At 52.3% G+C, this 21,228-nt stretch overlaps 4 protein-coding genes across 4 annotated transcripts; 2 read left to right on the forward strand and 2 right to left on the reverse strand.

Moving 5' to 3' along the window:
• Positions 1-3,241: 3,241 nt before the first annotated feature.
• Positions 3,242-4,868, forward strand: ALTATR162_LOCUS714 (uncharacterized protein; the record flags this gene model as incomplete). The annotated part of the gene is made up of 3 exons (XM_043308308.1): positions 3,242-3,535; positions 3,587-3,658; positions 3,711-4,868. The coding sequence occupies 3 exons, from the start codon at positions 3,242-3,244 to the stop codon at positions 4,866-4,868; spliced, it is 1,524 nt and encodes a 507-aa protein (XP_043164243.1).
• Positions 4,869-5,090: 222 nt separating this feature from the next.
• Positions 5,091-5,822, reverse strand: ALTATR162_LOCUS715 (uncharacterized protein; the record flags this gene model as incomplete). Its single annotated transcript, XM_043308309.1, has 1 exon — positions 5,091-5,822. One exon carries the CDS (start codon positions 5,820-5,822, stop codon positions 5,091-5,093), a length of 732 nt encoding a protein of 243 aa, XP_043164244.1.
• Positions 5,823-7,219: 1,397 nt separating this feature from the next.
• Positions 7,220-13,863, forward strand: ALTATR162_LOCUS716 (uncharacterized protein; the record flags this gene model as incomplete). Its single annotated transcript, XM_043308310.1, has 5 exons — positions 7,220-7,319; positions 7,751-11,457; positions 11,621-11,848; positions 11,902-13,695; positions 13,750-13,863. 5 exons carry the CDS (start codon positions 7,220-7,222, stop codon positions 13,861-13,863), a joined length of 5,943 nt encoding a protein of 1,980 aa, XP_043164245.1.
• A 2,381-nt stretch (positions 13,864-16,244) lies between these two features.
• Positions 16,245-21,228, reverse strand: ALTATR162_LOCUS717 (uncharacterized protein; the record flags this gene model as incomplete). The annotated part of the gene is made up of 2 exons (XM_043308311.1): positions 16,245-18,061; positions 18,111-21,228. 2 exons carry the CDS (start codon positions 21,226-21,228, stop codon positions 16,245-16,247), a joined length of 4,935 nt encoding a protein of 1,644 aa, XP_043164246.1.

Raw genomic sequence — 21,228 nt, forward strand, 5'->3', positions numbered from 1 at the left:
CAGGGATGCTTCAAACATTCAATAATCAAGAGGTCCTCCAAAATCGCTTACTGTGTGGCGATACTGATTAGAGTGTTGTTGAGCTGCAAGGAAAGGACTGTGCGCTATGCAACAGACCCAAATCTGATCTAAGGACATCATATCCTTCAGCCACGTGGGTACCATGCTATGTTCCTTCCAACATTTCATATCCCCGGTCGACAGACAGGGAACCCGCTCAGGCCCCGTTGCTACATCTGCGTGTTAGTTACGCCGCGCAGGCATGTCGAGGCCGCTGCGGCATGCCCATGCTTTCGGTAGGATCTCATCAACTGTGTATCACAGGTACGGACGGATCCTGCGAAGACGTGCCAAGAATTCGAAGGACCATGAATATCTCTCTGATAACAGCGAGAAATAGGCTACATCGTACGATCCATCTCAAAACGGAGCTGGGAAAGCACGATAGAGCAGGCAGCAATCTGAGCAAGGCTGATACCTTCCAAGGAAAAAGAAAAAGCAACGGCAGTACGGGCAATTAGCGTATGCACGCAGTACCGCCCGAGCGCGCGATATCATGGCATGTTGAACCAAGACTGTAGGTGTGTCCAAAGCGGAAGCACGGTTATACTTGAGTCACGCGGCAACAAGCATCACCAACGTGAGAGGGTGATGATCACAGTCACCGGTGAGAGTTTGAAGCTGATTTGCTCCATGAAAGTACATGTGGCTGATACAATCACCGTCAAGCTAACCGTATCCAGCTCTAGAGGCAACTACGCCGCATCCTTACATCTTCACCCAGCCGGCGAATCAGCCATCAATGACGGAAAGCCCCCTTTCTTCGGCACAATGTACAGTTGGGGTCGGCTGACTGCCCGGTGGATGACGCAAATTGCTAGGATTAAAGGAAATTAGGGGTTTAGGAGCCGGATCGCTCAATTACTATGGTAAGTGACGTTGACTAGAAGCGGCGTCTTGACATCTGTAAGCTCCGAAGCGGGAAACTTCTATCTCCAGCCCTGATAACAATCATTTAGGAGGATAGAATGTACATTGCGAGGGCTGCAGCGAGACTCCGGTCGTATAGGCAAAGACTTGAGTAACGCCTATTATTCCTACAACATCGTATATAGCGGTTCATCAAGCGCCGCGGACCTCGAAAGGGTGGAAGCTGGAATAGAGCCGAGATGTCTTCGCATTAGCGTCTCAATCAGATTTGCAAGTAACAGCCTTGTGCATCTCTCCAGACTAAGTATTGCTTCCAAGCCAAAAATCCACGAACGCCCAGTCATCCTGTTAACGTCCTCCGAACGCCAACAAATATAGACTTTTGAATACTCTTTCGGTCACTCATCTCATTCAGGACCATTCACCTTTTCTGCCATTGGCTCACCTAGATCTCCCTCCCGCTGTTCGACCTTAACTCTCTTCTGCTTTGTACTGATCTCAGTACCCGCCTTGTCGGCATTTCTCTTAGAGTTGAGGCCTGCGTATGCTGCAGTCATGTCACCAGGCATGCGCCTCGATCGCCTCCGAACAGTGCTACCGGAATGTCTAAGTATGGTGAGCCTTGGATAGCCTTTCTCTTATGCCTAATGGCTTTAGGCTGCCATCGATAGGGCCGGACTCATAGTGTCTGGGGGGAGTGAAACGCCCGTATTTGATGCAAGTGTTGCCGATGGGCTGCTCTTGTTTCTATACAGGTCGTGTGGGATAGATGCGGTCGGTGTCGCTGAGTGGGTAACCTCTTGGTGTGGCAACGCGTTCTTCAGTAGACGGGGAAGACGTGACTGGAATGGTGCCACTTAGCGAGATTTGAGTGCTATCCTGGACCTTCTTTGCATGTGCCCGTTCTGCTTCTTTCTTCATACGCCACTGAGGAACATGTTTGCCTGAAGACACTGGCGCACCACAAAAGTCGTACCCTTCTGCTTTTCTACCACGTAATGGGCCTTTGGTGAATTCTGTACAGGCAGTTTCGAGATAAGCCGGCCGGCCCCTGCTAGTCTATTGACCTTGGTGCTACCGAGGTTATCGAAGTCGTATGGCCAATCCACCTTCAGATGGTTCTCACTGTAGGCTCGTGAGCTGTAGATCGCATAACATGCTCGATCGTCAAGGTACACGTATTTTGGTGGTTTCCTTTTGCCTCAGCAAATAGGGCTCGGAACATCCCCAGCGTACAACTTCCATGTTGGATGCCCTCGCATAGTTGTCTTGGAGCGATCGATCAAACTCTTTGTTGGATCTCCATCACCGTATCATACACCCAAGGTACTCGCATTCTCTTCCCGTCTGAAATCATGGTAGGTGAACTCCCAGGGACAGTAGCCACCAGATCCCCGGTTTTGATCACCATGTTGGCGTTTGGATGCTGACTCGACGAAAGAAAGGGCGCTTTTTGTTGGTGTGTGGAGCTTTTGCGCTCCTCGACTACCATATCGTACCCGGCAGTAAAAGAAGGACAAGGAGAGAAGCTCGAATAGCTAGTCGAAGGAGTGTGAAGTAGAAGGAATGAACATACGTGAGTGCCGACTGAATAGACCCAAAGGAGGATCGATAACAAGAGCACTTATTGAATGGAAGAAGATAGTGGAGTGGAAGGAAAGACAGATAGTGGGAGGAGAGACGCCGACTAAACAGACCATGAGAAGTCGTGCCTCCAGCGGGGATCAAGGCCAGTATCCACGTGGAGGTGAAGATTACCTGACAACCCAGTGTGACCTCAACGCCACGAGGCTTGAAAAAGGTGTCGACATGTATCGGTCGGGCAAGTTAAGTCTACCCTAGAAGTATACACTGATAGGATTCTGCAAGATTTATACCATGAGTCACAGCAGATGCCTTTAGGGTACCTTTTAGGTGATGCAGTACAAATTATCAAAAACGAACCTTTTCGTATGGTGGCAGATTGCAGTGGTTAAATGCAAAAGCCAACTTCATCATCCAATGATTAGCACTTGGGCACTTGTACGTCTCATAATTGTCATGCCAGCTGTTTTTTGCATATAGGTAGTGAAATATAGCAAGTTTGCGGCCAAATCGTGAATGGTTCGACTGATGATGCGGTAGTGGTCTAGTCGGACCTTCCTGGCGGATTGATGTCAACGATGTTGCTCGGGCCAATCAAAAGCGCCAAGAAAAGCGTAGGTCATCCAGATCGAACTTCACGACCGCCACCACTCGCATCGCCAACAACGAACGCTCGCCGGATCCCCGAGCATCAATTGCGCGAGACAAAACACATACAGCAATCACGATGCTCGCACGACACGCACCCGCCTCATCGACGCTCAGCGCGGCTGCCCACCGAGCGCTGCCCGCAGCTTCGGCAGCTACTCGCCTTTCGACCGCCGCCCCCCGGAACCGCACACAGAAGAGAACGCTTGCGACAGTCCAGGATGCGCCACCAAAGAGGACATATGGTGGTTTGAGGGATCAAGACAGGATCTTCCAGAACTTGTACGGACACCACGGTGCGGATCTGAAGAGCGCGCAGAAGTACGGTGATTGGCACAAGACGAAGGAAATCCTTCTCAAGGGCCACGAATGGGTGTGTAGAGGCAGATATACAAGGCATATGAATCTAGGCTGACGGATACAGATCATTTCTGAGATCAAGGCTTCCGGTCTCCGTGGCCGAGGTGGTGCTGGTTTCCCCTCTGGTCTAAAATGGGTATGCTTCGCTATCAAGTCATACAAAACAATGCATCTGCTGACCTTCAAAGTCATTCATGAACTTCAAGGACTGGGACAAGGACACCAAGCCCCGCTACCTGGTCGTCAACGCCGATGAGGGAGAGCCTGGAACCTGCAAGGACCGCGAGATTATGCGCAAGGACCCCCACAAGCTTATCGAGGGCTGTCTCGTTGCTGGCCGTGCCATGAACGCTACCGCCGCCTACATCTACATTCGAGGAGAGTTCTACCATGAGGCAACCGTACTTCAGCGTGCCATCCAGGAGGCATACCAGGCCGGCCTCATCGGCAAGAACGCCTGCGGCTCCGGATACGACTTCGATGTCTACATCCACCGAGGAATGGGCGCCTACGTCTGTGGTGAGGAGACCTCGCTCATTGAGTCACTAGAGGGCAAGCCCGGAAAGCCCCGCTTGAAGCCTCCGTTCCCTGCTGCTGTCGGTCTCTTCGGATGCCCTTCTACTGTCGCCAACGTCGAGACCATCGCCGTCGCGCCCACAATCTGCCGACGAGGAGGTAGCTGGTTCGCAGGCTTCGGTCGTGAGCGCAACCAGGGTACCAAGCTCTACGCCATCTCTGGCCATGTCAACCACCCTTGCACTGTCGAGGAGGAGATGTCTATTCCTCTTCGCGAGCTCATCGATAAGCACTGCGGTGGTGTCAAAGGTGGTTGGGACAACTTGAAGGCCATCATCCCCGGTGGCTCTTCGACTCCTGTCCTTCCCAAGCACATCTGCGATGACCAGTTGATGGACTTTGACGCGCTCAAGGACTCACAGTCCGGTTTCGGTACCGCTGCCGTCATCGTCATGGACAAGTCGACTGACATTGTCCGCGCTATTACCCGTCTTGCCAAGTTCTACCACCACGAGTCTTGCGGCCAGTGCACACCTTGCCGTGAGGGATCAAAGTGGACCCACCAGATCATGGACCGCTTCTCCAAGGGACAGGCTCGTGAGCGTGAGATCGACATGTTGCAGGAGCTAACCAAGCAGGTTGAGGGTCACACTATCTGTGCGCTGGGTGAGGCGTTCGCGTGGCCACTGCAGGGTCTTATCAGGCATTTCAGGCCAGAGCTTGAGGCCAGGATAAAGGACTATGGCCTGAAGAACGGTGGCGAGGCGTTGGCAGGTGGATGGGCACACGATGCCGCCAAGAAGGGTCTTCTTGTCTCGCCTGGCCAGTAAAGGTGGAGCTGGGAGATTTGTACTATGCATATTTTGTGTGTTTGAGCTTTGATTTCGGCGTGGCATTACTTGAAGAGCTGAGCTGTATATAGTTCCTCGGCGCAAATAAAGCAAGATTGAAATTGACTCGCACATGACATCTTCTTGCGTGAAAGATTCAGCTACGCCGAAAACGCCTTGCGAAACAGAATACTAGAAACATTGTCATTTGTCCCCCACAACTCAAGTCCCCATGCAAATCTGGATAAACTCCTCCCTCGAAATGGCGTTATCATTGTCCATATCAAACTCCTCAATCATAGCCACCAACTCATCATGCGAAAGCGCCTCGCCCAACTCTCTCGCAACACGAGTGAGATCCTGCAGCGTAATCGTCCCCTTGCCACCCTCATCGAAAAGTTCAAACGCCCTCAGAATCTCATCCCTCGGATCCCGACTCAATATCCGCTGCGCCATGAGCGTCTGGAAAGCCTGGAAACTCAACAACTGGCGACCTGGCGCCGCATATTGCTGCTGCTGTTGTTGCTGCTGTCTCGAACTTTGCTTAGCATTTTGTTGCTGCTGGGACGTCCCGTGTTGTTGCAGAATGCCCAGAATTTCTTGTTTCGGTAGGTCGAAGCCTAGTGCTTTCATAGCGACTTTCAGCTCGTGGTAGTCGATGTAGCCGTCTTTGTCTAAGTCAAAGAGGTTGAAGGCTTCGCCGATTTCCTCCCTTTGCTCCTCTGTGAGCTCGGCGAGGGAAGCGGCGCCGCTCGCTTCCATGCGTTGGGCTGTTTCACGGGCGGAGCGCTCGCGTTCCAGGCGGTCAGCCTCGACACGTTGGGCGTTTTTGGGATTAGGTGGGAAAGCTGGCGTGTTGCTGAAGGTAGCTTGCTGTTGTGGTTGTTGCGGTGGTACGGTGCGGCCGAGGCCATAGCGGGGGCCGGGGCCCAGGGGGTTGGAGGATGTGGCCATGTGGGATGTGGTGGTAGTAGTTGAGTGATGTGATGTCGTGGGATTGGTGGGGTGCGCGATATGGTGTTGTTGCAAATGCGCGGGCGCGGTTTGGCGGGCGCGGGATATACTCAAGGGAGCTTGTACCAATCCACGGATGATAGGAGAATAGCGTGTTCGGTTGCGACAATATGGACTTTGCTTTTTGGAGATTCTTTGTGGATGTCGTAAAGATACGCTGTTGTTTGGGACGCGAAGCGCGTTTGGGCGTGGAAGCTTAGCTGCAGCTCTAGCGCGATTTTGGTTGTGGTGGGGAATTGAGATGGGTAGGGCTGAGAGCAGAGCTAGGTATACGGCTATGATGCAGTCACCCAAACACTATTGGATTACTTTGTATTATACTGCTGCTACGGAGCGAGGACAACATGATCTATATAGTGTATGCTGCAATCACAGGGCAATTGTAGTATCTCGAATCACGCAACCTTGGAATACGTCCCACGAACAAAACGGACAGTTCAGTTCTAGTGGCGTCGGAACTATTGGCGCTGCTGGCAAGAGAAGCAGTCGAGACTTTGACGTCTTTTCAGACCCCGGAGTATCACATGATCTTAAAGGCATGTCATGGGACTACCTGGGTATGACGGAGTGAAGCGACGGAACAATGAAAGCACCAACTCAGAGATTGTGGCTTGCGAGCAGTCTCACCACTCACAAAATCAACCTATCCTCTGTTTCGCATACAGCTGGTTTTCACCAAACTCATAGCCAACTATCTATGGCTAGACCGGTCCTTTCCCTGCAAAGTGAGTCTAGTTGGCTGTGCAGGAACGATTTTGGTGGCGACGTGTCTCCCATCCACCAGGCAGCCGTAGGTAGCGACAGGTATCCCTCAGGCATCTCCGCACACAAATCGCGCCCAGGAAACGTGCCGTATCATTCGTCAGTCCCTATCTTGCTTTGTCATATATGCAGCGGCCGCAACCGTATCAAAGAGTGTTTTGCTAGGAAGTGGGCTTGGGAAAGGTACACGTGACGCCCCGGCGACAGCTTAGCGCAATTTTGACGTGCCTTCCTCCTAAGTGCACCCTCACCTTTGCTTGTCTCTCCAAACTCTCGCGTCCGTCGCTCTTTCCCTTCCATGACGGCCATTTCACTACTTAATCAGTGCCGTGTCTGACCTCTTCCTACTAATTCCACTCTTTACTCTTTTGCTCGCCCGCAGCAAACACCCCACCGCGCCTTGTTTCGAGCCGCCCATTCCTTGGCGCGTTTTCCGCGAAGCTCTCATCAACACCTGCCTCTATCAGAGCTCCTGCACCTCGATTCTATCAACCACGCTACATCCGCAAGACTCTACTGCGCATTGCTAGTCAACTAGTAACCGACACACGCGCAACCCGTCGGACAAATTCAAAATGTCCTTCGGCGGTGGTTTCGGGGGCTTTGGCTCCAACAACAACAACCAGTCTACTGGCTTCGGTGGATTTGGTTCATCTAACAACAACACATCAACTGGTAAGTGCGAAGTCTTGCTTGAATTCTTGGATTCCTTTACACGCGACCGCTTCGATGCGCCTTGCGACATCGCCACGGCCTCCTCGACGAACCGTGTCTAACTTGCCCTTCGCCTCAGGCTTCGGCTCAAACGCGAATACCGGTACGAGCATATTCGGCGGCGGCGCAAACAACACGGGCAGCACAATGTTCGGGGGCGGCAACAACGCCAGCTCGAGCTCGCCTTTTGGGGGCTCAGGTATGTGGAACGGTTGCGCTTCACTATCGCGTCACGATTCGGATCACTACGTCGTCACCCAGGTCGCTTTGTACTTCGAATCAGGGTTGCCGACGATACTACGCTCTCCGGCGCGCTTTTGCGGCGATGTACATTTTCGCGTGGATCCATAAATTTCAGTTTGCCCCGATCAAAAACTAACTTTACCCTTCAGGTGGCTTCGGTGCCAGCGCAACAAACAACAACAATGCTTTCGGTTCGAAACCCTTCGGCGCTTCGACGACGGGCGGTGGCCTCTTTGGCGGCGGTGGCGCTACAGGTGGCAGCACGTTTGGTGGTGGCTTTGGAGCGACGAACACCAATACCACAACCTCGGCTTTCGGTTCCAGCAATACAAACACTGGAGGTGGTCTCTTTGGCCAGAACAAGCCGGCGACAGGCTTCGGCGCTTCAACAACAGGAGGCGGAGGTTTGTTTGGAGGCGGCAACACCAGCAGCGGATTCGGTTCTACCAACACGAACACCACGACGGGCGGCTTCGGTGCCAGCACTGGAGGTGCTTTCGGCGGAGGCAGCAACCCACCCCCAAACAACGGTACTGCCAACACTCCGTTCCAGCCATTCCAGGAGAAGGATGGTACAGGCAACGCACAGTCGCAGTACCAGACCATCACCTTCCAACAACCGTACACGAACTACTCCCTCGAGGAGTTGCGCGTAGCCGACTACAATCAAGGCAGGCGGTATGGCAACCAAAATGGCCAAGCTGGAGCATTCGGACAGAGCACTGGTTTTGGTGGCTTTGGTAGCAACAACAACAATACCACCGCATCTACAGGCTTCGGTGCAGCTGCCAACACCGGTGGCAGTCTCTTCGGTGGCGGTAACACGAACACTGCTACCACATCAGGATTTGGTCAGAGCACGGGTTCCGCGTTCGGAGCGAACAACAATACTACGGGAGGCGGACTATTCGGTCAGAATAAGCCTGCAACCGGCGGACTATTCGGCTCAAATAACAACACCACGACTGGTACAACTGGAGGTCTCTTTGGAGGTGCCTCAACAACGAACAACACTGCCGGAGGATTTGGCTCTGGAGGTGGAGGTTTCGGCTCATCTACAACTGGCGGCGGTGGACTGTTCGGGCAGAACAAGCCTGCCACGGGTGGTGGTCTTTTCGGGGGCGGTGCCGCGACTAACACTACCTCAACACCCTTTGGAGGTGGTGCAACAAACACCGGTGGCGCATTCGGCCAATCGAACACTGGCGGCGGTGGTCTCTTCGGTCAATCCAACAACCAAACCTCGTCCACTCCAGCGTTTGGTGCCAACAACACATCCACGAACACCGGCGGCGGTCTCTTTGGTGGTAGTACAGCTGGAGGTTTCGGGCAGAACAACCAAGCTCCGGCTCAAAACACAAACTCTGGAGGCCTGTTTGGCGGTGGTAGTGGTGGTGGATTCGGCCAGAACAACAACAACCAACAGAAGCCGGGTGGACTCTTTGGCGGCGCAAGCACTGGTGCCACAGGTGGCGGCCTCTTTGGTGGTCAAGCAAACCAGAGCCAGCCGTCTACTGGCGGGTTGTTTGGCGGTTCTACTGCCAACAACACCAACAACACTGGAGGTGGCTTGTTCGGTCAAAAGCCTGCTACTGGCGGTTTGTTTGGCGGTTCTACTGCTAACAACACGAACACTGGATCAACTGGCGGAGGCTTGTTCGGTGGCCTCGGTAACAACAACAACCAGCAAAACACAGGAGGTGGTGGCCTATTCGGTGGTGGCCAGAACAACAACCAACAAAAGCCTGGCGGTTTGTTTGGTGGCTCTACGTCGAACACGAACACTGGAGGTGGTCTCTTCGGTGGCGGACTTGGACAGTCGAACAACAACCAATCAGGCATGGGCGGTTCTCTCTTCTCGCAGCAACAACAACAGGAGCAGCCGAACCTTAACAACAGCTTATTCGGTGCTTCGGGAAGCTCTTTGTTAAACACATCCATGAACACCAACCCCTATGGCAACGACGCCCTCTTCGCTGGACTCGCTACCCCTACTCAGAGCCCTGGCCCACTAGCCACTCCCTTGTCCAGCAGCCAGAAGAACAAGAAGAACGCCATACTGCCTCAGCACAAGCTTAACCCTGCCGCATCGACCCGTCTTCTCACTCCGCAAACCAAAAGGGGCGGTTATGGATTCACATACTCCACTTACGGCACTCCAGCCGGTGGAGCAAGCCAGAACGGCGGCCAAGCCCTCGGCGGTAGCCTCTTTGCAAGCGGCAGCCTCTCACGATCTTTGGGCAAGAGCCTGTCTACGAGCAATCTTCGGAACAGCTTCACACCCGAAACCAGTAGCATACTTGCACCAGGTGCTTTCTCGAACACCGGACGCAACTTCGGCAACGGCAGTCTGAAGCGACTTAACATCAACCGCCATATCAGCAGCAGGGCTCCATTGTTTGATGAACCTTCGCAGAAGCGTGTCAGCTTTGCTGGTGGCGACAGTCCCAACGGAGAGACCAACGGAGAGACTGCACTGGTCGTTAGGCAGGATGAGGAAGACGCCTCACCGCGGGCTAGCAATAACAACAACGCCGGCAGCGAAGCTCCTCGCCCGGCCATGCAGCAAGTCAATGGAAATGAGCTTGCTCGTGTTTCTGAGGACCACGTGCTTTCTTCCACGTCTTCCGCATCACTCAACATACAACCTGGACAAGACCCCAAGCCAGGAGAGTACTGGTCGAGCCCCTCGCTGGATCGACTGAAGAAGATGAGCAAGCAGGAGCTTAGGAGCGTGCCTGACTTCATTGTCGGTCGTCACAACATTGGTCAGATCAAGTTCCATCACGGCAAGCCTGTCGACCTATCTGAAGTTGATCTCGACAAGCTGTTCGGTGACATTGTACAGCTCAATGCACGCAACGCTACGGTCTATGGAGAGAGCTGCACCTGCCTGCCAAAGCCACCGCTAGGCACTGCTCTGAACCAGCCTTCCGAGATCGTCCTTGGTAACTCCTGGCCTCGCAACAGGGCCGGCAAGAAGGATGTCAAGCATCTCGAGCGTCTCAAGCGTGTGGCCGGAACTACTTTCATCGGGTACAACCAGGCTACTGGTGAATGGACCTTCTCTGTCCCCCACTTTTCGTCCTACGGTCTTGACTACGACGACTACAGCGATGAGGAAGACGATGATGCGTCAAGCGATCTCAGCGACGTCCCCGATACCCCAGCTGAGCAGCAACATCGCTCGAGCCAGATGACGAGCACACCCCAAGATGACTCCTTCGTCAGCCCTACTCAGTCACAGTCTAGCCCTGACGACACGTTCGACTTCAAGAAGGGAATGCGTAGTGGTCGTGCGAGTGTGCCTGGTGGCTTCGGCGATGATTCGGCTTATATGGATGAGGAAGAGATGGAAGACAACCGAGGCGAGTCTTTTTTAGGGCGGCGCTCCGTGGGTTCGCTTGATGGGCAGCAGGATGCTGACTACTCTGAAGAAAGCGAATTGGAATTGGCACGCGACCAGAACATGGCGGATTCTGTGTCCGGACCAATTCGAACCACGGAGCAAGACACCGCTAAGGAAGATCCATTCAGGAGCACATTGAAGCCGAAGTCTATCTTGAAGGCTAGCCAGTTCATGAAGCCTGGCACTGGTACACCTTCAAAAGCACAGCCGGTATTCGATGACGATTGGGCAAACCAGCTCCAGCGCACGATAAGCCCGAAGAAGCAGGATCGATATGCTCTCCGCGAAAGCCAGGGCAACGTGCTACGAGAACACGAATCGCAGCCTACGAATTTTTCCCAATCCTTCGGTGCACGACAGATGACTACTGCAATGGATTTGATGGACTCTCTGTTCGGAGAGACGGAGAAGCAACAGTTTCCCAAGCGTGGTGGACATGGTATTGAGGTTTGAATTCCCCTCCCTATTGGCGTTTGTATTAATGGGGCGCGGTCTGTGGCGGGTTTCCTACGTGGTTCTCCTTCATAGATTGACGCTTGGACCTTACGTCCGCCCGTGTATGTAGTCAAAAATTGATATGGGACAAGATTGCTGAAACTCTTGTCTCTAGTTACCCTATTCCAAGCGACCCAAAACCGCCTCCGATCTCGACGAGCTTGCCGATGCCGACAAAGACTTCCACGGTTGCAGCAAACCCCACTTCAGCGAAACGAACGTCCTGATCTACGGCAACAAAGGCCCCTCACACCTCGAAGGCGGTATCTTCTCAACGGCTCAAGAACCACTCGTTGATGCTACGAAGGACATGCGTTTCTTGAAGATGCCCACCTTCAGCGATGTAAGCTTATGGTGTTTAATGGCTATCGTAGTATGAGTACTGACCAAAACCAGTCCGCACCTGAAACCCTTTCGCTTCAGAAACAACACACTAAGATCGTCACGACTGATGGTGTGCCTTCAGCAAAACTCCTAACTGATCCTGCTCCAGTCGAGTTCTCCAGTATGGCAAAGGCTGTCGCGCTCGACGCGCCGCCTGGCGTTCACGAGCAGCAAGCTTGGCAACTGCTCTCCCTTTTGTTCGATGACGCCGATCGGGTTCCGGGTGACGTGCACGAAGAGAACGTCAACGTGTATCGGAAAGAGAGACTGTCGGATTTCTGGAAGCTGCTTGTCTGGGATGATGCGCAGAAGCATGCCCAGCAAGCTGCCACGGCTGAAGAGCGCGCAATCGCTCACCTCAGCTGCAACAATGTTGCCGATGCTTGTCATACATTGCTGGATGGACTTGATCTACGGCTGGCCACAATGATTTCTCAGATCGGCGGTGACGAAACGATGCGCCAAAGCATGGTCACTCAGCTTGAAGAGTGGCGTCGTCTGGATGTGCTTTCCGAGATGGAGGATCCCCAGCGTGCCCTCTACGAGCTTCTCTCCGGTAATTGTACCAAGTCGGAAGGCAAAGCGGGAACTGGCCGAGAGAACCGGGCTTCTACCTTCAATATCTCGAGCCGGTTTGCTCTTGATTGGCGACGAGCCTTCGGACTTCGCCTGTGGTACGGTACGATGATCGACGAGCCCATCGAGATGGCTGTTGCGCAGTTTGCGGACGCTGTTAGAGATGGTCATGAAGATGTCAAGCCGGTGCCTTGGTTTATCCAAAACAATGCCGACATGGGCTGGAACGATCCGGATGCTGAGCACCGAGAAGACCTGCTCTGGGGCATCCTGAAGCTCTACGCGGCGGAGAAAATGGGACTTCCCGCCAATGTTGAGGACGTTCTCGCTCCCGAGAATGTGTCCGGCAATCCCTTCAACGCTCGTCTCTCATTTCAGTTGTTCCAGCTCTTCAAGTCTCGACAAGATGATGAGAGCGAAGCAGATGAGCGCAAGGTTGCTATGCCCACTTCTCGCGGTCAAGATGAAGATGACGGCAACTTCCGCCGTTCGCTCCAGTCATGGTCTGCACCTGGCGCTGCAGACGATGTGCAAGCCGTGAACCCGCTTGTCGAGCTGGGTGATAAGATCACGCTCACATATGCCGCTTCGCTACATACACCAGAGCACTGGACCACTGCGATTTGGGTATACTCGCATCTCTCATCTCCAGCAATGCGAGAACACTACATCCGCTCGCTTGTCAACCAGTTTTCGAACTCGTACTCCTTGGAGGAGGGTGATGCCACCTACGACTGCCTTACGCGCGATCTCCAGGTCCCTGCGACATGGCTTCACGCTGCCGCTGCATTGCAAGCGAAGTCAGGTGGCGATGCTCTACGTGAGGCGACTCATCTCATCAAGGCTGAGGAGCTCGAGGAGGCGCACGAAGTACTCTGCCGCAAAGTTGGCCCGGAGGCTATCGTCTCTCGCGACTACGATGCGCTTCGTGAGCTCATGGGCGGCTTTGTTTCTAAGTCACCATCTGCTCGCCCGAAGGAAGCATTACAAGGTTGGGCTCAAGGTGGTCAGATCTACTTTGACTACATTGAGTTGATTGATACGACGGGCCAACGCTCGAACTACCGCGTTGACGAGGAGCTGGACAACCGAGTTCAAGAGCTTCTTACCAAGCTACAGCGTGCACTAGAAATTGCTGGACGCGACAGGCTAGGCACTTGCGGTTTGGAAGAGCGTGTGGCGCTCATGGAGATTGCTGGCACCGTTGCCAATCTGATCTCAAAGACTCAGGTATATCAAATCGCCCTTCTTGGTCACGAGAGTCTCAAGCTAACATGTACTCAGCGAACCAACCGCAACGCCATCCTCAAGCTCCCACTTACCGAAGACCTGTGGCTCAAGCACTCAATCGACCTGAGCACAAGCTACTACCGCAACGTCATGATCACTAGTCGTTAGAACCAGAGGATCATGACTTATGCATCCTGCTAAATAAGGATGACCTCGGTACGGCAGAGTGCATGATCAAGAATGCCATCAACTGCGGAAGGAAGGTGTGGATTGGATGCAGCCTTGAGCGTTTTGTGGGGATCCTACAAGGGTTCAGGAGTTGAGTTTTGGGTGTCAGTTGAAACGATTTTGCGAACGAAGCATGTATAGGAGGTATTGATTAGACTGGAGAGGAAAAGCGACTTCGATTCGACATGTGTATAATAGATATTCTGTGCGGAAACTGGTTTAATGCATTGCGTATGTTACTTTTAGATATGTTCATCTTGGTGCTGACCATATGTGCTTTCCAAATCATCCAGGTACGTTGCATCTTTTACCAACTATCCGCATCACACCATGGATCTTCCAAGCTATACCAACTCTACACTTGTCATAGTGCATCATTGTATGTCGCGATGATGCTTATCATCAATTCTGCAAGTTGGGGAACCATGAACGCTTCTCTGTGCCCGTCGTGGGTTACGGACCACGTTGTCACACATAGCTTTTTTTTCGCAGCTCTCTTCTCCACCAGCCTGAGATAGGCATGTTTTGTTTTCGTTCCTCTGAAAGTGATGAGGTATGACCAGAGTTTTATTGCAGGAAAGACGAAGTATTCATATGGTGAGTCTCTCTTCGCCTGAGCGCTGCTTGTATTTTTTTTTTGATTGGGCTGCGAAGACATGGTGCTTTTTCAACATTTTTGGAAGGAAAACGAGCTCACCGGTCGTAGAAGATGTGGCAGACGTTTTGGTAGAAACTGCTTATGATTGGCGATATGTGGCATTTTTTGTGTGCAGCACAACCAGACTCAACATGCGACTCATGCTCATCTGTGTTGTTGAAGAGAAGATTGAGTGGATGATTAACTCGATGTACTCCAGTGACGAGAAGAATTTATAGCGACGGCGTACGCAGACATGAATGGAGAACTCGTCAACTCTGGTGCAGTCTCTACGTCGGTGGGCTCTGTACATCTACAGAACAACATGTCATTTGAAGACTGTCGATGTGAACTCACCATGGGGGGTTGAAGACGAGGTTTTTGAACTTCAAGAATCAGGTCAATTCCACATAATGCTTTTCTGAATATCTTTTATGGGTATGGCTTGCGAAATTATAACAACGCAGAAGAGGGGACGGACACGTTCATTGATACCGTTTGGCTTTCCCGTTTTGCTCCAGATATCTGTATCGTTTCGATTTTTCGGAAGCAGAAACATAGCTGAGCCGGTCTTTGTTTTGGAGAATGAGAGCATACTCCTATGGATAGATGATACGAAGGAGAGAAGCTTGAAGCTTTATCTTTTGTAGACCCGCGGCCCTATGAGTCATGACTCAACGGTATTCTTAGGGCTTTTTTGACGTCAAAGTGCTTTTTTTGTACATAGAAGCAGGCTGAATACATGAAGCCCATGTAGTGACTTTTGAAACAGTGGCTTTGGCTGGATAGTGGGCAGTTCAGGTCTCGAGACATAATGCCTCTGTGTCGATATTTGATTTCATAGAGTAGGAAGGAGTATGATGAACAAGAGATAGAGGTGGTAGGACCAAGATACTTATATATCATCGCGCCTACTGAACGTCTACCGAGGATTACGAGGTGACACCGACGTATTCGACAACCACTTTTGCGCGGCATCACAAGATGGGCCATGTGCTAGCTTTGCCCGAGTATCTACATCTCATCTAAGAGCTTCTGGAATTCATTCTTCCATCTCCATATCCACGCATCATATCGCTAAAAGTATGCAAAAGAAGCTTATGCTGCGCGCTCCTGCGATTTTTCGAAAACAGCAAGAACAGGATTAACGTGAATGGTTTCCTCTGTCCTCTATCTTCACTCAGAAACATCAAATCTTGATCTCATGAGCAGACCTGCCCCCTATTTCTGCTCTCCAGAAGAATTGCATAACTGCCAGGTCCATGTCTCAATGTTCTATATCCACCCGATGCACGGGTCGTGGGCGGCAGTATATAAACACCTTTTCCAGAGGTACCTCCTTTACTCCTTCATGCATCTGAAAATCGCTGTTTCAAAACTTACGCAAAAACTGCGTATGGCCGGTCTCTTCTTTGCTCTTTCAAAAAATTGCTGTCGGTTCTGGGTTGGTTTAAAATTACGGGGGGTGATACTACCATGACCCGTTGTCCGGGAGTCTTCAATGGGCGGTTACCAGATCTGAATATATCCAGCGACGCACAATATCACGGTCTCAATGTGGCTTGAAGACGCGCACTCATCATGTTATGAAATGGATAGTTCGATGATCTAAATGCTACTGTAGATGTTATGGTATAAATATACAAGCTCGTCAAGATGCTATATACAATGATGATCCCCAAACTCATGTCGGGGGAGTTGGAGCGTGTCCCTGCTGTGCAGATACAGCGGTACCATCTCTCGGTGGTCCTTGTGGACGCCCGCCTCTTGCGCCACCTCGACCGCCGCGGCCGATTCTGCCACGGCCGCCTCTGGCTGCACTATCGCGTCCAGGCGTGCGACCATCGGCATCCTGTTTTGGACCCGCTTTTGGTGGTGGGTTCGGCTTGGTGACTGGCCCAGCGCTGACGTCATGCTTGCTTTTACCACGGTCAGCCTCGTCTCCGCCGTCTTTGTTGTCTTGACCTTTAGCCTTGCTACCTCTTCCACCACGACCTTTGCCTCGACCGCGACCAGCAGGCTTGGAAAGCTTGTCTACTAGTCTCTTGGTCTGCTCTTCTTCCTCAATAACACGTCTACTCTCCTGCTCCCACCACTGCTGAAATTCTTGCTCTTGTTGGATCTCCTGTAGACTACGTTTAGCTGCTGCATCACGTATTGAAGTCTTCTCGGCTTCTTGCAACGACAGGATCTCCATCATGCTAAGATGCTGACTTGGAGACGTCAGCGAGTGTTGTGGCAAAGGAATATGGCGGACAGATCGAGGCGTCGGAATGGGATCGGTCGAGACTGACATGCCTCTTTCTGAAGCAGCGGGACGAGCTTGGGAAGGCGACGCAGCTCCTGTTAGTTCTTGACTTTGTGAGGCGGTTCGTTTGTCCTTGTGCTTCGATGCAGCACCCTTCTTCGCTACAGTTTGCCGCATGGTAAGCTGAGGCGTGCTTGATGCTCGAGAAGGCTCAGGCGATGGCTTCGGTGGCGGCGATGGTGCCACTGCTGGGGCCACCACAGGACTGTTGCTTGGCTTTCGATGCGCAGCTGCTGTCCAAGGAGATACAGCTGGTGGCACTGGCTGTGGCTTTTCGATGGGTGTACCAAGTTTCTGGGCTTGTCGTAGACGGTTACGTTCTTTTTGCGACATCTTTACAGGTATAGCCTTCGCGATCCGTTCGCTCTCGCCTCGAGAGAGGCCGATCGACAAGTTTGATGGTGTAGCTGAAGACTCTTGAGCCATAATATCCTTGAGTTCAAGCTTAGGACCTGCAAGCGATGTGGGGACCCAAGGCTGACCAGGCGGTCTTGCCTCCTTGATAGCTGGCGGAGGAAGAGGACTGACAGACTTGAGTGGTATATCACCCCCTTTGTCAATTGTATGCGGTGATGGTCTTGGAATCGTGCCCCAGGGCGTCTCAGGAGATCCAACTGGTGTTTCTAGCGCTCTCTCATCTCCGCTGTTCTCTGTGAACCGCGGAGGCTTGATCTTCTTTGGTATTCCCTCGTCATCTTCGCCATCTGACATCTCGAACATGAGGTCTTGAGCCGAAGCTTTATCTTTCAGCGCTGGCGACATTACTGGACTCTTCGCCTCCTTGGATACTCTTCTTCGGTTGCGCTGACGTAGTGGGGAGGCCGCCACTTCTTCCAGGCTCTGGGCTCTGAAAGAAGATGAGAGATTGTCGCTGTCCGCGTACTTGTTTGATAGTACTATCGCATCGACCTTGGCGCGCTTGCCACGTTCTATCCTTTCAGCAAGCTCCGGGTAGCGATCGAAGAGAAGAGCTTCAGCTCGTCCACTTCTCGCAAAAGGTAAGTAAGCGAGTTGGTTATCATGAGCGACCTGATTGAGTTCCAACAGCAAGTCCTCATCAAGTTCGTCTAGTGAGCCGTTCTGCATGACTGCCTCTAAGCTCAGACACACGTACTCGAGCGCCGCGTCTTTGAATTCAGCAACCGAACTTGGTGCGACTGCTGTGAGAAGAGAACAGACATTTCGTGCGTTGACTGCACTTTGATTAGCAATAGTGCAGTAAGAGCGAATGGATATACATACCATAACGACCTATCAGTCTTTGACAGATCTGTGACAGGCGGTCCAGCATCAACTCATTGGCAACAGACATGACATCCATGACATGGTCTAGCAACTCGTCAAGTGCTAACAAGTCATTCAAGTCTTCGCTTGTGACATCCTCAAAAATCTCCTCACCAGCATCAGTGTAGAGATGACGAACGATGAGCTCGAAGAGGCGAGTGTCAACGTGCGTCAGATCAATGTGAACAAGCGAAGAGTCCTCGGTCCGTCTTCCTGCGAGCCACTGACCACCAGCGCGTCCTCGGAACAAACCTTCGAAGAAGGGACAACGCTGGCAGATAACATCCGAATGCAGCAGCATCTGACCATCAGCAAGGTCGACGATGACGTCGCCGCTCTCGAAGAAAGACCGATCCTTGATGGCGAGTTCCATATCCATATGCAAGGATCTCCGCGGTTTGACCATTTGACGTACGGCAGGCTCGAGCTGTCGCATATCGAGACGAGAAGCAATCTTCATTAGTTCTGTCCGTACCGAACGGTACCTATGTGCCAATGTGGGGTAGTGCCGCGTGACGTTCCAGAAGTCCACAACAGAGTCGGTATACGCGTAAAGAACAAGATTAAAAATAGTAAGGAAATCAAGTCCTTGGAAGAGTATGAGAACCCTTCCTCCCTCTGCCTTGACAGTCAGCAGGTCAGGTATCGCATAGTCGGAGCCCTGGACCCGAAAGTCGAGCAGAGCATCCCGCAAGACACGGCTGCGTCCAGTCAAGATGAACTCGTGAACGGGTATGCGAACATCAGATAGAGTAGATCCTACTTCCATGTTGTACGTTCGATCTGGTGTCATCAACGAACGTTGCAAGATGTCAGTCATTTCCGCTTCCAGGTCTTTCGACTTCAAAACACGTTTGCGTAGACCTTGCGCTTCTGAAGCTCGGGTCCAAAATCTTGGTGTAGGCTCTTCGTCGTCCGATGTTTCTTCATAGTTTGTCATCTCATGGAAAGAGAGCAACGGCGCTAGGTCGTCCCAGAGCCCGGCCTCGTCCACACCTATCTGGTTTCTGGTAACGTCGCAGTCCTTGCGAATCGCAGCGTATGCACCAAATGCGGAGGCGCGAACAGCAATCACCCGGGTCAAGCCTGAAACACGCTGGAATTTGTAGTCTTTCGGCTTGGATTCGACGGCAGCAGTGACGCTTGCATTCTTGATAGTTGCTCGTTTTGTACGTCTCCAGACGCTACCAACCTCGGTTGTTAAGATGATAGAACCATCTTGGTCGACATCAACATCTCTTGCTGCCATGTGGCTCTTCTTAGACGACCAGATGCGGAACGGTGCAGACAAAGCTCCTCTGATTTGCTTCGGGTTCGTGGTCGATGTGCCGGCATCTTGGGCACCCTCTGAACGCCGGCTGACAGCGACTGTGAAGACTTCACCAGATGTAGATAGCGCGCAGATTGTGTCACCACCAGATGTAATCTTGCTGATCCTGTTTGGCGCGGTATCGTACTTGGTAGTCAACCAGCTCTCCTTGAGGAAGTTACTGGTGAAACCGTCCAAGGGAAAGCTGAGCTTCGCATAGCCATAGTTCGCAAATACCCAAACTTCACGGTTCTCCAGAAGACATATTGTAGCACCGTCGATGGCCGAGACCGAGTGGATAGGACTGGAAAATAAGGCTGCAGCAATCTTCCTGGGAATAATTTGCATCTCCAGCGACCGAGCGTCTGAGTCCACGATACCAAGCTGGCCCTCATTCTTGCCGAAGGTATACAAGGACGTCGCAGTGTGAACGACCGAATGTATCCGTGATGCGGCAATACCTGTAACAACATCTCGTTTCAACGGTCCAAAGATCTGTCGAGGAATTGTCGAGATCGGGTCGTCGTCTTTTACGGCCGGCTTCGGCAGCGCATACCCCAACTGTCCGTATGCATTGTTACCCCATGAGTAGACCTCTCCCTCTTCGGTAATAGCCAAAGTGTGGTTTTGCCCCAAGGCGACAGCAGCAACCTTCTTCTGACCCAGGCCGCCGCTTTCGATACAAGTGAACTGGTATCTCGTCGTTTCGTTGCCCGTGCCTAAGCGACCGCCTGGGCCATGGCCACACATGTACAGGTTGGATACCGGGTCAGTTGTTAAGACAGCAGTATGCAGTTTCGACATTCGTACGTCCTGGATGACTATCGGAGTATTCCGGATGTGAGTTGGAAGATCTACAGTACTGCGCGCTTGAAGAAGTCCAGAATCCTGTATCGGGGCGCCTGTCGCAGCCCAATACTGATTCTGTCGTTCACGATGCTCCCTATAGAAACGCTGAAGGAGGTGATCAGGTCTGCGCAAAGTGATGCGCTCTGGATACTGGCGGTCATCTTCATCACCAAAACCAAGGGTGACGTTTTTGTTGCTGCCAAAAGTGTACACTTCGTCTCCTTCGAGAAGTACAGGTGGGGCAATCAACTTCCTGCGCGTCTCATCATCCACATCGCCACTGTCTCCATGAGCCATCTCGTCATCTGAGTCAGTATCGAAGGCGGGCGCTTCTTCCGGTCGCAAAGTCCGATCCTTGATAGTCATAGAGAACAGATCTAGAGGACCGTATCCTTCCTTGTCTTTGATCTTGACCAGGCCCCGCGCATGCTGATTGAACCCGCTAGACCCTTGACCAAGGATGTCTTGCGCATCGCGATTCAGGATGAGGCGTGCAATGGCGATATTGCCAAAGTAGAAGGCCCTATGAAGCGCAGTCCAACCATTCTCGGCATCTTGAATGTACACGTCGGTCCAAGGATGTTCTAGCAGTGCTTGCGCGAACTCTACAGCGCTCTCCGCGGTCGATGACGCAGCATGGTGTAGGATAGTCATGCCAGCCGCATCGCGACTGTTGATGTCGAATCGACTGAGATTTGCAACCGCACCCATGCCCATCTTACGGCCCTTGGCACTCGTTATCGGTGATGCATTGTAGCTTCCCGGACTACCATTCACTGTTGTGGCAAATCCTCCGCCCTGCCAGCTAGCGAAGCCTTTCTGTGTTGCCGACCGGTTCGTATGCGTGGGAGTTGCGAGGACATGTCGAAAGTTGTCGACATCATCTTCGAGGTAGTATTTCCAGAGGTAGCCGCTCAT

Source organism: Alternaria atra (genome assembly GCF_907166805.1).
Source record: "Alternaria atra isolate CS162 genome assembly, contig: 21, whole genome shotgun sequence".
In the NCBI taxonomy this organism is placed as follows: Eukaryota; Fungi; Ascomycota; class Dothideomycetes; order Pleosporales; family Pleosporaceae; genus Alternaria; species Alternaria atra.